We start from the raw sequence: 15,706 nt of genomic DNA, 5'->3' as shown, positions 1-15,706 counted from the left end.
AAAGCACCGCACACAGCATAATGCCTTACTGGTAATGGGCACAGATCAGGAAATGCCAGGCCGCATTCTATGTTTGATTTTTCCAATAGACAATTTAATGAAAGAAAAGTATGTCTTGCTGTAGACATGTGAAATCCCACTTAACATACTATAATTATTTAAATGAGGACCACTACTGAATTTCTTGAGGTTGAGTGAGACACAAGGGTGCTTCTCAAGGAGACATTCTTGGCCTGCTTTATACATTTTCTTAAAGCAAGGTTGCATTTGGAAACTAACTGATAATTTTTGGGGACTAGGCACTTCTGTATTGCTGTATTGTACATTTCATATGCCTGTAACAGTCTCCATTTTTGGTCCTTTTTGCTGCATCCTGCATTTGGCCAACAATTAATTGCCTGCGACTCACTGCTGCCGTACAAAGTGCAGTCTTAATGCTCCTGCCCCACCTCCTATCCTGGTTCACTCCCAATGGTCGTGGGCACCCTTTGCCTTTTAGCAGAGCACATTTATGAAGATGTTAGTAAGTGAAAGAGCAAGAGAAACACCACTCCTGAGCCCTAACGTTGAATACTCTCATGAGTTCCCATAGTGTTTTTCCATACCTGGCTCTTTTGTAGCTGACCATCAAGAGCTCTGTGCATGAAACTTGTGGCCCCCGCCAGCAATGTGCCATATAGCTTCTGTGGAATAAAAGGCATGTTTCTCTCTAGAGTGCAAGTAATTGATAGTTATATTGGTGCTATGCTTTCATAGAATCATAGAAATCTACGGCACAGAAGGAGGCCATTTGGCCCATCATGTCTGTGCCAGCCGAAAAAGAACTATCCAGCCTAATCCCACTTTCCAGCTCTTGGTCCGTAGCCTTGTAGGTTATGGCACCTCAAGTGCACATCCAAGTATCCTTTAAATGTGATGAGGGTTTCTGCATCTACCACCCTTTCAGGCAGTGAGATCCAGACCCACACCACCCCCTGGGTGAAAAAAATTCTCCTCAACTCCTCTCTAGTCCTTCTACCAATCACTTTAAATCTATTTCCCCCGGTTATTGACCTCTCTACTAAGGGAAATAGGTCCTTCCTATTCACTCTATCTAGGCCCCTCATCATTTCATAAATCTCCCCTCAGCCTCCACTGTTCCAAAGAAAACAACCCCAGCCTATCCAATCTTTCCTCATAACTAAAATTATCCAGTCCTGGCAACATCCTCGTAAATCTCCTCTGTACTCTCTCTAATGCAATCACATCTTTCCTGTAATGTGGTGACTAGAACTGTACGCCGTATTCTAGCTGTGGCCTAACTAGTGTTTTAGACAGTTCCAGCATAACCTCCCTGCTCTTATATTCTATGCCTCAGCTAATAAAAGATTATGCTTTGCATGAAGAAATAATACAAATATATGCAAAGATGCGCACACTTACCTTGGCATTACTTTTCATACCACTGTACATTCTCATTTGCTTCTAGGTACAGCAAAACCTGGAAGGCTGCATTCACTTGCCCTAAAACCTATGTGGGCCTCTGCTTTCAGAGATGGGTGGCATTCCATCCCTTTGCCACATCTCCTGCAAGAGGAACTCCCAAGGTGTTACTTAGAAAGTGTGATCATCGCCAACGTTGCATATTGAAGTCCCCCGTTCCCCCGTCCACTCCCATTAAGGGTGTCCAGCAGCCATTTAAGAGCAGATAGTTAGCCCAATTTTCCAATTTGCAGCCAATTAGCTTCCAGACTTGACTCTATTAAGTTCTCAATGTGCAGAGAGCCCATTCAAATTAAGAAGAGGGGCATTAATTGGGCCAGGACAAATGCTATGCTGCAGTTTTACAAGGATTGGAAAATCACAATTTTTATTTTTGTTCGTGTTTTTATTTCAGATTTCTGATATTTGCAGCTTTTTCTTTTTATACGAAAGTAATTTTCATGTGACGCTCCCTGTTCAGACAACTTGTTCTGCTAACATTGTTAACACTCTAAAAAACATTAAATTTGCATTTTTTATACGACTACAGGCTCTTCGTGACATGGATTACATTGTACAGGATAAACTGCTAGTGGAACGAATAATTGGAATGGAGCTGCACGAGCCAATAGACAAGACCGTTTTTTACAATGGTATAATTTCCATTTGTAAACTTATAAGTTCCCTTCTTTCTGTAATTACACATTTACAGAAGGATTCTATAAACCTAATGATAACCATTAGTTGAAACATTTTAATAGGATTTAATCAATTCATGTTCTATCACTGGAAGAGATAACTTAGGAATTACTGGTGCAAGAAAAAAAGACTTTCAGACTAAATACTTTGATTTGATTTCATTTGATTAAATGGCATGATTTTAGCATGGAGACGGGAACTCAGCGGGTGGGTAAATAATCATGTGGGAAATCTGTAAGTAATTTGAGGCCGTCGGATTGTGCGATCGCAACTCAATTGAAGGCACTTAATTTTACTTCCGGAATTCACGTCTCTAAGCTGCACAGCGGGCGTACTGAGCACCCGCATGTCACAATTTAAACCCCACTATTTAAAGGGCCAATGCAAAAATGGATTTGGAAGGAGAAAGGAGGAAAAACAGACATGGAAGGACATAGAGAAAAGGCAGCACCCAGGTTTTCAGACACATCCCTTGAGGTACTACTGGCTGCTGTGAGAAGCAGGAGGGAGCTGTTATACCCAAGTGGTAAGAGGAAGAAACCTGGTTCTGCCACCAAGAAGGTGTGGCTGGAGGTGGCAGAAGAGGTCAGCAGCAGGAGCATGGTGCCTAGGTCTTGGCTGCAGTGCATGAAGCATTTTAATGACCTGACCAAGTCAGGAAAAGTGAGTACATTTGATGTTTCACCCACATCCTGTGTTGTACAACAACACCCCCATCCCCACTCTGTGTTGACACGGCTACTCCATCACATCACTCCTCACACATAGTTAAGTTTCAGCATCAACCATCCTTCGCTTTCTATGTACTTCCTCACCTCCCCATTTAAGCATCGACTACTGCCACTCACCCCAATTCTGATGTAATGTGATGCATCTGTCTGATAGTCACCCTCTGATGCTTCTGTTTCATTGTCAGCCTCACCAAAGCAATGCATCCATTGGGTGAAAACATCACCTTTAGTCATTCACAGGTCTGTTGTTTCTCCCCTTGTTGGAGAAGAGAGCACAAAACGCAAGGGAGAGAATCAGAACTGGAGGTGGTCCATCACAGATATTTCAGCTCACAGATGTGGAGAAGAAGGCCATGGAAATAAATGGCGTGGTCGCATGCCTATCCATCGGAGATGGAGAGACTGGGAACCTGCAGATGGCTGGTGACAGAACTTTAACATCTTTCACACACATGATGAACTGATTTTATCAATGAGTGAACTGTGGCAGATCTCAGTATGGTCATTGGAAAGATGGTCACTTTTCCAATGAATAATTAATATTGCTTTCTGTTGCCTTTCAGGGCCTTCTTGACTTGAAGAACAATCAGGGGAAATGGAAGACATCGATTCCTCAGGGGAGCTCATTACTTCTGAGGGTGCACCGTCACAGGACATAGAGCAATGCACCAGGGCCGATACTCGCACTTCGATGGGTCCTGTTAGACAGATAGTTGGGTTGTCCCCTGGTGATTCACCACTCACAAGTGTGCATGAACAGACATTGGTGGGAGGAGTAGCGTCAGTGGGCGCACTCTTCTCCAAGCTCTGCTCAGCTAGAAACAGATGCGGAACCCCGGGGGCCATTGTCGAGGAGAATGATCGAGGTACAGCTGCACCTTTTGTGAGGTACTTGAAAATATGCAACGCACACTCTCCACAATGGCGGAGAGGATGGAGGAGTCCAACTCCATCGCTAGTGGATTGTTGTCGTAGGTAATTGTGGCAATGTCTGCAACGGAGAGAGTGGCAGCCTCCGTTGAGCTTCAAGCACAGCTCTCAAATGATAACGGCTGTGCAGACTCTGGATGCCAACATGTCTGCCCCTTATACAGGATGACAGATATCTTATCCGTGGCCTTACAACATGGTACATCTGTTCACCAACCTGCTGTCCAGCAGAGTGGTGGGAGTGATGTTACGCTAGCCTGGGAGAGGGATGATGGTGAAAGAGGATGTGGAAATGGGGTCTCTGCTCAAAGCGCACCCACGTCTCAACCAGTACCCGCAATGTTGCCTCCTCTCCCGATGGCCGGGTCTGCCCCTGCACAGGTACAGGTGGAGCCGTCTTTGGGCAGGGCCCTCACGGGCTCCAAAATCCAGAGGGCGTAGGCCAAGAGCATCTCAGCAGTCAGGGCAGGTATCTGAGCAACCTTCCACTGCCTATGCTGAAGCCACATAGAAGTGGGAGAAAGTGAAAGGTTAAGCAATTGTAGTTCACCAAGGGTATGCACAAGGGTGTGTGATGAAATGTCATGTTGTTCACTTATATTTTTTTTGTAAAGCCACTTTAAATTTAATCATTATCACCACTACCATGCCTTGTCCATTATTGCGTCCCGTCTGTGAAGTTGCCCTTTCATTTGTTTCATCATGAATGACAAGACATGACGACATGGGGCCGATTTTTGGATGGCCGAGCGGGTGCATTGGAGGTGGGTGGGCTCCTAAAATGGCGAAATCCCGGAGCGGGTTTGGAGCCCGGCTCCAACCTGCTGACTTCCGGGTTCCCCAGTGACGCGTTCGGGTGCGTATGCAGCTCCCGAATGCGGGACTCCCACCGGCAATTTAAGCCGGTGGGATGCTACTTTAGATAGTTAGTCAGATAGTTGAGGTACTCAACAGACCTCATTGACTGGAGATTTTGGCAGGGGTGCAATTTTGAAGGATCCTCAGCGTGTTTCCCGTGCTGTGGGAAACACTCCCTGTTGGAGCAGACGTGTTTCAGTCAGCAGCCAGTGGAAGATGCAAAGGATTATTTGACAGGTGGGGAGAAAATGTCATTTATTGCAGCAGGGCACTCTGTCACTTCAGACAAAGTTTTGGCTGCAACACATTTGTCTTTACACTCAAGATTCTTAATTTATACCCTAAACTCTGCTGTGCAAACACATTTACCTCCTTTGCGGACCCCATCAAGCTCATACCGTCAGGATGGGGAGCGCCATAACTGCATTCATCAATTCATCTGAAGACGAGCAACATCACCAGCCTCGCCAGGCACGCCATCCACCTCCGCCACGTGGAGCTCCACAACACAGTGCTGCACCACAGACACCTGCACAAAGTAGTCGTGCAACTACACATACAACCACTGTTGAGTGACCCAGTGGGTGGCATCAAGTGTGGGTGTTCATAGTGAACCTCATGAAAGGGACTTATTACACAAGCCAGTCAAGAATGGCCAAGACGTGACAGTAGTGGTGACAATAATAATATTTAATATGCCATTAACAAAAATAAAATATAAATTAAAAAAACATGACAAACCGTCAAACGCCCACGTGCATCCCCTTTGTGCTCACAAAACCTTCGCCTTACGCTTACGAGTACTCCTATGTGGTGCTTCCCCTGTGGCTGCAGCAGAGATAGTGGCAGGTTGCTCTTGTTCATGCCCTGACCAATTAGATGCTTTGGGCCTATGCCCTCTTGGTTTCAGTGGTCGTGAGGGCTCCCCCAAAGACAGCTTCACCTGCACCTGTGCAGGGGCAGGCTCAGCAACCTGGAGAGGAGGCAGCATTGTGGGTACTGGTTGAGAGGGGGGCAACAGATGAGACGTGGGGGTGCTTTGAGTGACTTCCCCACTTCCATGTCCCCTTTCGCCATCATCCCTCTCCTGGGCCAGGCCCACATCACTCCTACCACCCTGCTGGATGACAGTTTGGAGGACATGTGTGAAGCCTTGTAAGGCCAGTGCCAGAGTATGTACCTGCCTGTTTAAGGCAGCAGAAAGTTGCTCACCCTGAGTCTGAAGGGCCGTTGTCAGGGCCTCAATGGATTCATTGGTGAGCCGTGCTTGAAGCTTGATGGAGGCTAGCCTTCCCTCCATCGCAGACATTTCTGCACTTACCCCCCGACACGATCTCAGAGATGCCCTCACGTCCCTATGACAGTATCTCAGAGATTCCCTCCTGTACCTGTGCCACCATTCCACTCATGCAGGAGTTGGACTCCTCCATTCTCTGCGTGATTGTGGAGAGTGCACGTGGCACTTGTTCCAGCACCTCGCAAATGTGCTGCTGCCCCTCGATCATTCTCCTTTTCATGGATGGCCCTCAGGGTTCAGCATCTGTGTCCAGCTGAGCAGATCCTGGAGAAGGATGCTCCCACCGACGTGGACTCTCCACAACTGCCCCTGCCATCGGTGTCTGCTCGTGCTCACATGTGTGTGGTGATTCACCATGTGTGACCCCAACTAAGTGAGGACGGGGACCCACCGAGGTTTATGTATCAGTGCTAGTGGATGGCTCACTCAGATGTGACGGTGCCCCCTCAGAGGCCGGCTGGTCCTCTGAGGAATCGCCCTCCGCCGTCATGGCGGTCGCTGAAGGCCCTGTAAGAGAACAGAAGGCAATATTAAGCATGATAATAGATGTTGAGGTGCTGAAGATGGCAAGGCATGTTAACATCATTTGCTACTGTGAGTGCTAAATTTTAAAGTTCTCTCACCAGACGTTTGTCAGGTGCCAGTCTCGGCATCCCCGACGGACAGGCACTCGAGGGTGCTGCTTAGTTCCAGAGCCTCCTGCTCCGTGTCTGTGAGGACGACCAGATGTTGCCGCCCCCCTCCGGTCTTCACCCTCTCCCGTGCATTCTGGACTCTCTTCTATAAGGGGAGAAAGTAGAGAGGCATGAGTGAGGGATGGTGACGTGGCCAACCGCTGAATGCATTGGTTTGGGTGAGGCTGACCGTGAAAGAGATGCATCAGAGGGTGAGTATGAGACAGAGCCATGACATTGTATAAGGATTGGGTTGAGTGGTAGTGGTGGGATGAGTAGTGGGGAGGTGAGTAAGTGCAGGTAAGTTGAGGATGAGGTTTGAGTGGGTGTGAGGAGTGATGTGATAGAGTAGTGTTGGCAGTGCAGAAGGAGTTGTGGGGTGGGGCCGGTGATGTGGAAGACGGAGTGTAGGAGAATGAGTAAGTGTACTCACTTTGGCTGACCTAGTTAGATCAATGAAGCACTTCCTGCAGTTTATCCATGTGTGGGAGACGTTGCTGCTGCTGGTGACCTCCTCTGCCACCTCGAGCCAGGCCTTCTTGATGGCAGAGACAGGCCACTTCCTCCCGTCTGCTGGATAGAAAATATCCCTCCTCCTCCTCACCCCATCCAGTAGGACTTGGAGTGAGGCATCATTAAATCTGGGAGCAGCCTTTCCCCTGGTCTGCTCCATTGTGTAATTTTGGGTGTTTGCTCCAGGAGCAGCATTGGAGGACGCCCCTTTAAATAGGGCTCCTCCAGCTGACAGCTTGTGATGCAGGTGCGCAAGTCCGCCCGCTGCGCAGGTTGACGACGGGAAACCCGGAAGCCACGGTAAGTGCCTTCAATTTACCCAAGATCACGTGGGGAACGGACCAATTTCACTGGGCGGGTTACCGACACGCCCAGTCGCCCCCCCCCCCCGCTGCCCTCTCGCCTCCCTGGTAATATCTCATCCGTCACTTTGAAGTGAGTCAAATCCTATGTATTTTGGATACACACACACATGGTCTGTTTCCAGCAAGCAGTAACCAAATTAAAGTGGACACCAGCTATCTAAATTGCAATAGGAAATATCAAAAATATAACATTTATGATTTGAAACAAGACAGATCGCCAACTGTCACAGGTTACTGAAGATATTTTAATGAAGCAGTTTACTTACTTTGTGTTAACACTAAAAATTTATCCTCTATTTTGTCTCAGATGAAAACCTTTCATTCACTGATGTTCTGTATTATGGCAACGAAGGCACTCTTCTTATTTTTGATACGCTGTTCTTCTGTGTTGTGGATCTTGCTGCTCAAAATTTTGTTTTTGCTGCCTTTCTAACTTATGTACAACAAAAGGTATGTATACATTCATATTCAGTGTACCATGGGTAACATAAGTAATGCAAGTCTTAGCTTGCATCCAATGACCTTGCTGTGTTTGGTGCCTAGTTTCTCCAGTTCAGTTTTATGTTTCCTGCTGAAGGCATCAGCAGCAATTGAAAGCCACATGAAAAATAAGCTTTGCAAAAAGACTTTAACGTAATGTTGTTTTCTATTGGGAAGACCAAAGCCATTATCTTCGGCCCATTCCATCAACTAGATTTTGCTTCCTGGCCACTGCCACAGGCTGAACCAGACTGTTAGCAACTCAGTCCCATTCCACCCTAAGATGAACTTCTGACCCCCCCATCCTCTCCATTAAAAAGACTGCCTACTTCTAACTCCATAACATCGCCTGCCTCTGTCCCTACCTTAGCCCAACTGCTGCTGAAACCCTCGTTCATACCTTTGTCATCTCACGACTTGATTACTCCAATGCTCATTTGGCTGGCCTCTCAACCTCTACACTCCATAAACTTCAGCTCATCCAACTCTGATGCCCACATCCTATCCCATATCAACTCACATTCCAAGCCCGCATGCAGCAAAACCTGGACAACATCCAGGCTTCGGCTCATAAGTGGCAAGTATCATTCGCGCCAGACAAGTGTCAGGCAATGACCATCTCCAACAAGAGAGAGTCTAACCACCTCCCCTTGACATTCAACGGCATTACCATCACCGAATCCCCCACCATCAACATCCTGGGGGTCACCATTGACCAGAAACTTAACTAACCAGCCACATAAATACAAGAGCAGGTCAGAGGCTGGGTATTCTGCGGCGAGTGACTCACCTCCTGACTCCCCAAAGCCTTTCCACCATCTACAAGGCACAAGTCAGGAGTGTGATGGAATACTCTCCACTTGCTTGGATGAGTGCAGCTCCAACAACACTCAAGAAGCTCGACACCATCCAGGACAAAGCAGCCCACTTGATTGGCACCCCATCCACCATCCTAAACATTCACTCCCTTCATCACCGGCGCACAGTGGCTGCAGTGTGTACCATCCACAGGATGCACTGCAGCAACTCGCCAAGGCTTCTTCGACAGCACCTCCCAAACCCGTGACCTCTACCACCGAGAAGGACAAGAGCAGCAGGCACATGGGAACAACACCACCTGCATGTTCCCCTCCAAGTCACACACCATCCCGACTTGGAAATATATCGCTGTTCCTTCATCGTCGCTGGGTCAAAATCCTGGAACTCCCTTCCTAACAGCACTGTGGGAGAACCGTCACCACACGGACTGCAGCGGTTCAAGAAGGCGGCTCACCACCACCTTCTCAAGGGCAATTAGGGATGGGCAATAAATGCCGGCCTCGCCAGCGACGCCCACATCCCATAAACGAATAAAAAAAAAATTTGCTCATCACTCCCGTACTAACTGACCTACATCAGCCTCTGATCTCGCAATGCCTCAAGTTTAAAATTCTCATCCTTTTTTAAACCCTTCTATGGCCTTGCCTCTGCCTACCTCTAACGTCCTCCAGTTCTACAAACCTCACCCCTTTCTGCACTCTTTGTTCCACTGACTCCGGTTTCTTGTGCATACCTCCCTAGGTCCCACTCTGGAATTCCCTCCCTAAACTCCTCCATCTCTCCACTTTCCTGTCCTGTTTTAAGTTCCTCTTTAAAACCCGCCTCTTTGACAAAGCTTTTGTCACCCTTCCTAATCTCTCCTTTGGCTCAGCTTCCTTTTTGCTCACGCCTCTGTAAAGTGCTTTGAGACATTGTCTATGTTAAAGGTGCTATATAAATGCAAGTTTTTTTTATTTAAGAGAGTAAGGTGTCAGTTGTGGCTCAGTGGGCTGAGTGCTTGCCTCTGAGTTTGAAGGCTACGAGTTCAAGTCCCACTTCAGAGACTTGACCACAAAATCTAGGCTGACACCAGTGCAGTACTGAGGGAGTACTATACTATCTGAGGTGCTGTCCTTCAGATGAGACATTAAACTGAGGTCTTGGGTGGAGCTAAAAGATCCCATGGTACTATTTAAAGAAGAGGGGAATTCTCACTTGTATCCTGGCCAATATTTATCACTAAAAACAAGTTATATGGTCATTATCACACCACTTGCTGTCTGCAATGTGGCTGCTGTGTTTTCCTACATTACAACAGTGACTACACTTCAAAATTGTCTATAAAGTGCTTTGGGACGTCCTGAGATTGTGAAAGGTGCTATATAAATGCAAGTTCGTTCATTCAAGTTGTTGGCACTTTTTTTCCTTCCAAAACCTGCAATATCTTTCTGCAAAGATTAGAGAGCTTTCATGGCTGGTTACGCCAACTCCACTTTCAAATTTTATCTTCACTGCAAGAAATCTTTTCTGATCAACAGAACTAATATGCTCCTGCCACATAAATCTCTTGTTTTTTTGCGTCAGTGTCATTTTCAGGCTTGACTAGGAAGGAAGAGCTCTTTAAATTTAAAATTTCACTGCTCTGTGAAGTTATTTCCTCCCTGCTGTTCAGCTATAATTACAGTCTACCAACCTGAAATTGTGCCAGAATATAAATTAAATCATGAGTGCTACAAATAATAAATGCATATACTTATGTATTATGTGGTTCGAATTATGCTTTGTTGTCAAATTCAGTTCCTAGTCTGCCTGTTAAACCTTTCTGATGGCAATGCCTTCCTTCTTTCGTTTGATTTGACCTGGTGACTAAAGCTTCCTATGGCATGGTGAAAACTTTGTTAATGTACTTATTGAGGACAAGTTTGGCATCTTCACAAGTCTTGTTTTCTATCCTCCGTAGAGAGGAATAAAGGTATTTATATCAAATGAGAAATAACTTTTTAAGTGTCAGCAGAACAGGTCATTGTGATATGTGATCATGAGCTGTACTATTCAAATACTAAAGAAAGTGTCATTTCCATTTCCATTTTAAACACAAATCCCTTTTGAGCAGTAAGCAAATTTCTGCTTAAAGCAATGTGGTTCAATTGTTGAGTTCAATCATAGATCAAAATTTGTGATCTAAAGTGAGCTTTAAATTTTGCAAAACCAAAACTATGACTGCAGTAGGAAGTTTCAGATTAAGAGCTATTTGAAGCATTTATGATAATCCTAGAAACAGAGACCCAGGTAAGGTTGAGTATCTCTGTTTATTAGTACCTCACCAATTTTTAACGTTTGTTCCTTTTTGCATTCAGTCATTTCTGGCATATTCATATCTCTGATTTTCATTTTTTTAATGTTTCTTTCTCATACTTTGCTCAGCATCCTTCATTTGTATATTGCATGTTCCTTGATCATTTAATGTGTTTGTGTACAGATCACGGGGCTGAATTTCCTCAACGTTTTCGGTGCATTAGTAACACTGCAATGACACAATACCTTTTTTAGCAAGGAAATTAGGGTCGAAGTCATTTCCGACACTTGTGCACCTTTAAAACACTTCCCCAAATTTTTGTTTGGCTTTTTTGAGCCTTCCCGCAATCCACCTGACGAGTCCCCGCTAGCCTCATTTGCATAAGGAAGTCTGTAATCCAGTGGCGCTGTTGATGCGAGTTTCCTGGTTTGCAAGTACTGACATTTCAGCGTAAATCAGCAACGCAGAATTTCCTTGAAAAAATGGCGCAACACCGCTCTTACACCATAGATATGCTGAAAGGTTCCAGAAAATTCCAGATCAAAGTGTCAGCCTAAATTATGTCCTCAAGTCCTAGAGTAGAGATTGAACCCACAACCATCTGACTCCGTGGCAAGAGTGTTACCACTGAGCCAAGTTGACATTTACTATTGAATAAGTATTTAAATATGATCCCTCATTGGAATCCATGCTGTGGGCCAGGGAGCACCCATTTGATATGGTTGTCAGGGATCCTGGAGCCTGAACTGCTGAAGCAAACTTCTTAAAGGTAGATACATATCTTGTTGGCTGTTAAAATGTTTTTGAGTTTCTGGGACAATTTTACTGCATTTTGTTCTATTTGTTGTTTGTTTCTGCTGGGGACTCTTTCCATGTCTTATTTCCTCAGGGAGAATGATAAAGGTGTTGCCTCTTGCAAACACAACATCCGTCAGTTAATTAAAACAATATGTACTGCAGACTGTTTAATTTGACACTGAAGCATTCAGCACAGTCAAAACCCAACAAGGAATGTTCATACTCACCATATTGTGTGGTGTGATTTAGGTGCCAACAGTAAACACGAATACTGAAACAAAGCACTGCCAGCTAATAACCCCAAAACTGCAAAAATTGAAAAAGTCCACAGCACAAACAAGTAATGCATTGAGCAAAATGCAGGAGTTCCTAATTTAGGTTTAAGCCACGCTTGATGAGTTCCACAAGAAAAACCATCTGCATACTAGTGACGAGCATACTTACCATCACCTTTGTCCTGATACCTGCAAACCTATTCCTTATTTGCAGCCAAGTGCAAAGAACCTGGGTGACTGCATTGACTCAGTTGGTAACCTCCCTTGATGCAGCTTGCACCAAGGCTTTTCCTGGAGACCCACATAGAGCGGCCCTCCTTTGGTCCACCTCGTGCAACAGGACCTTCAATTCTTCAGTATCAGAGGGAGCAATGTTGCTTGAATGTCTCTGCTATGCCATTGTGATCAATTTCCACACTTTTTTGTTTGCACCACAACTTTTCATTTTATAGCAGCAGCAACAGCAACAACACTTGGATTTATATAGCGTCTTTAATGTAGAAATACACCCCACGCCGTTTCATGTAGGCGGAATCTGCTACTTTGTTGGAATTTTTAGTCTCTAATTAAGCGTGTTACATGCCAAGCTCTCTGAGCAAGCTTTTCTTGTGCCCATACCCTATTCAAAATAGAGAGAGGGACTCCCATCAGAAAATTCGGCCAGAGCCAATATACTCTGTACTGTAGGTACAGGCAAGCCTGCATGTTGGGCAATGTTCCCAATATTGGAAAATAGCGTTTGTACCAGGACACTCGTTAGGATTGCTCAGACTATTTCCTCTTATACTGCATTCCCCTAATGAAAAATTTTGTTAGGGTGCACATATACATCATGACACAAGTTACACAGTTTGACAGACTCGGCAGCTTTATTTACAAAGTTTGCCCTGTTGTGAACATAGGAACATCTCTGATGTTATGAGCAAAGGACTGAAACTCCAGAGAATTTCATTGTTAGTTTTCCAAGATGCCCTAATAATATTGCTTGAATGAACTAACACATAAATCCTTTACTGTGGGATTGGAAATTAATTAATTCAAACAAACTGCATGTCTACTTGTTTCTATCCTACTTTAATACAGAAGCCTCAATGCATACTGGACTTGTGGTTTTCTACTACTCATTACACATTACCAGATCTAGAATAGCCTGCTCTCTGGTTGGCTCCAGAACATGCTGCTCTAAGAAACTGACCCGAAAGCACTCTATGAACTCATCTTCCAGGCTACCTTTGCCAATCAGATTCATCCAATATATATGTAGATTAAAATCACCCATGATTATCGCTGTTCCCTTCTCAACAAGCCCCCATTATTTCTTCCTGTATACCCTGTCCTACAGTGTGGTTACTGTTAGGGGGCCTATAAACTACTCCCACAAGTGACTTCTTGTCTTTACTATTTCTTATCTCCACCCAAACTGATTCTACATCTTGGTCTTTAGAACTTAGGTTATTTCTCTCTATTATACTCATGTCATCCTTAATTAACAGAGCTACCCCTCCACCTTTTCCTGACTGATCTGTACATTTCCAATATTTTCTGGTTTTGTTTCAGATTTGAAGCATTTGTAGTTTTGCTCTGAATTATCTTTGTGTATTTGTGTTTCTTTTGTTTTTTAAATTTTGTCTAAAAATTTAAATTACACAGTTTCAACAAAACTAATCACCAGGAATTTTCTTGGGGCTTCTCCTGCTCTGATGCTGTAGTTTCAGCAGAAATCCCATTTACACATGTAAATGGGGTTTCTGCCAAAGTTACGACGGTGGAGCAGGAGAAGCTCCGAAGAAATTTCCAGCACGTGATATGTAGCAATATTTTTCTATTTGAAAAAGCCATTTTATGTAAAGTTAACCTTTATTTTTTTGAACCAGAAAGCATTAAATTATTCAACTGTGCAAATTTTTTCATTTGTTTTGTATAACACAAAAGGGGTTCTCCAAATGGCCCATGTAATATATTTGTAGCCCAGTATAGAACTGAGGCATATATTTTAAGAAGATCCCAGGTTTAATTCCCAAAAATGAGATCTCAGCTGGAGCAGTGGTTTGGGCGCTCACTGTCCCTGGAATAGTGACAAGAAAAAATCAGCCATGGTTGACACTGCTGTTGTCATCCAGTGACTCCTGGAAAGTGTGTGTGGGAGGGGGGAGGAGGAGGAGAGGAGGGGATATGTTGCATGATGACAGAATTAAGCTTGGCTGGAATGAGCCCTTCGGTCTGTAAAGATTCGGGGAGCTGATTTTGCTGTCCCTGATCACCCCAGTGTAATTCACGTGGTTCACATTGTGCACACGCCCAAATTGACCTCCAGTAAACTATCAGTTTTTCCAATGGGAACTTCACACCCCGCCCTTTTGTCCCAGGAAATGTCTGCCTTGGGCAAAAGGGACAGCAAGCTGGCATTACTGGCTCAATTGCTAAATTTAAATCTGAGATGGATAGCTTTTTGGCAACCAAAGGTATTAAGGGATGTGGGCCAAAGGCAGGTATATGGAGTTAGATCACAGATCAGCCATGATCTTATCAAATGGCGGAGCAGGCACGAGGGGCTGAATTCCCTACTCCTGTTCCTATGTTCCTATGTTCATATTATAGGTCTCCACCTCTATTCCCTGTCCATAATGTCACGGGGACTGGAGCATATGGTATTACAGACAGGAAAAATTAGCCCCTCAAAGTTTAGTCTCACATTAAAAAATTAACCACATGGGCAAGGTACCAGAGAGCAGCCAGCACTCGTGGAACTGTAGCATAATTTGGCATCTTGCAGAGAAGGGAGGAGAAGATTGGGGAGAAAAAAACATAAAAGTTCTGAGCATTTCTCCAACATTTTCATTTTTTTCTTTCTGATTCCAAGGTTATTCAGTTCATCCGTCATGCAGCAGGACGCAAGAACTTGGCCGCAAAAACACTGATTGATGAAAGATTCCTCCTCTAAAATGCACAGTGCTTAGGGGTTCATTAGGAGGACAAATGTCAAGTGGAACTCTAGTATTACAAACTTCTTTTGTTCTTGGACTTGCTTCTCATACTTCCCACAAAACAAAAAATCCTATTAATATTGTTTTCATTTGTTGTGAGTACAGACTATTACAGTAGTCATACTAAGTTGTGTTGCCTAATTTTCTGAGTTACTATATCATGGTATTACTGTTTTAGACAAGTTTGTAATTTGATAAGCAACAAATATTTACGGATTGAGCTTTCTTTCCTCCTTCCTTTACCTTTTCTCTGTTGTTCTCATGCACCATTCTTCAATCAAATGGATGGGTAGGTGATTTCTGCTAGACTTCTGTCCCTGTTGTTCTGTAACTAGATAATGGGAGGTGCTTAAAATAACTTTAAGTACTGACCTTGTGATGATTCCTCCTTGCTTGGGAAAGTGCTCAGCTTCTGCTGTTGCGTGTTGGAATTCATGGGCATAAACCAATACTCTACCATTCTTTTCTATATCACACTGGAGCACTGGCACAAGCCATAACACTGCACTGAATTTACATTTATGAATCTTGAGTTCTTTGTTAGGAA

General features: G+C 44.5%; 1 protein-coding gene across 1 annotated transcript in view; it reads left to right on the top strand.

Moving 5' to 3' along the window:
- tmem67 (transmembrane protein 67) overlaps positions 1–15,155 on the top strand; it is a 219,944-nt gene extending 204,789 nt beyond the window's left edge. The window contains exons 26-28 of the mRNA XM_067979343.1: positions 2,012–2,114; positions 7,836–7,978; positions 15,036–15,155. Of these exons, the coding sequence (XP_067835444.1) occupies positions 2,012–2,114; positions 7,836–7,978; positions 15,036–15,116 (327 nt within the window). The 3' untranslated portion in view covers positions 15,117–15,155. The remainder of the gene's footprint in view (positions 1–2,011; positions 2,115–7,835; positions 7,979–15,035) is intronic.
- The last annotated feature ends 551 nt before the right edge of the window (positions 15,156–15,706 follow it).

This window comes from Heptranchias perlo, chromosome 3 (assembly GCF_035084215.1).
Source record: "Heptranchias perlo isolate sHepPer1 chromosome 3, sHepPer1.hap1, whole genome shotgun sequence".
NCBI lineage: Eukaryota > Metazoa > Chordata > Chondrichthyes > Hexanchiformes > Hexanchidae > Heptranchias > Heptranchias perlo.
Note: the sequence above shows the minus strand (reverse complement) of the source record. Positions and strands in the feature narration are given on the sequence as shown.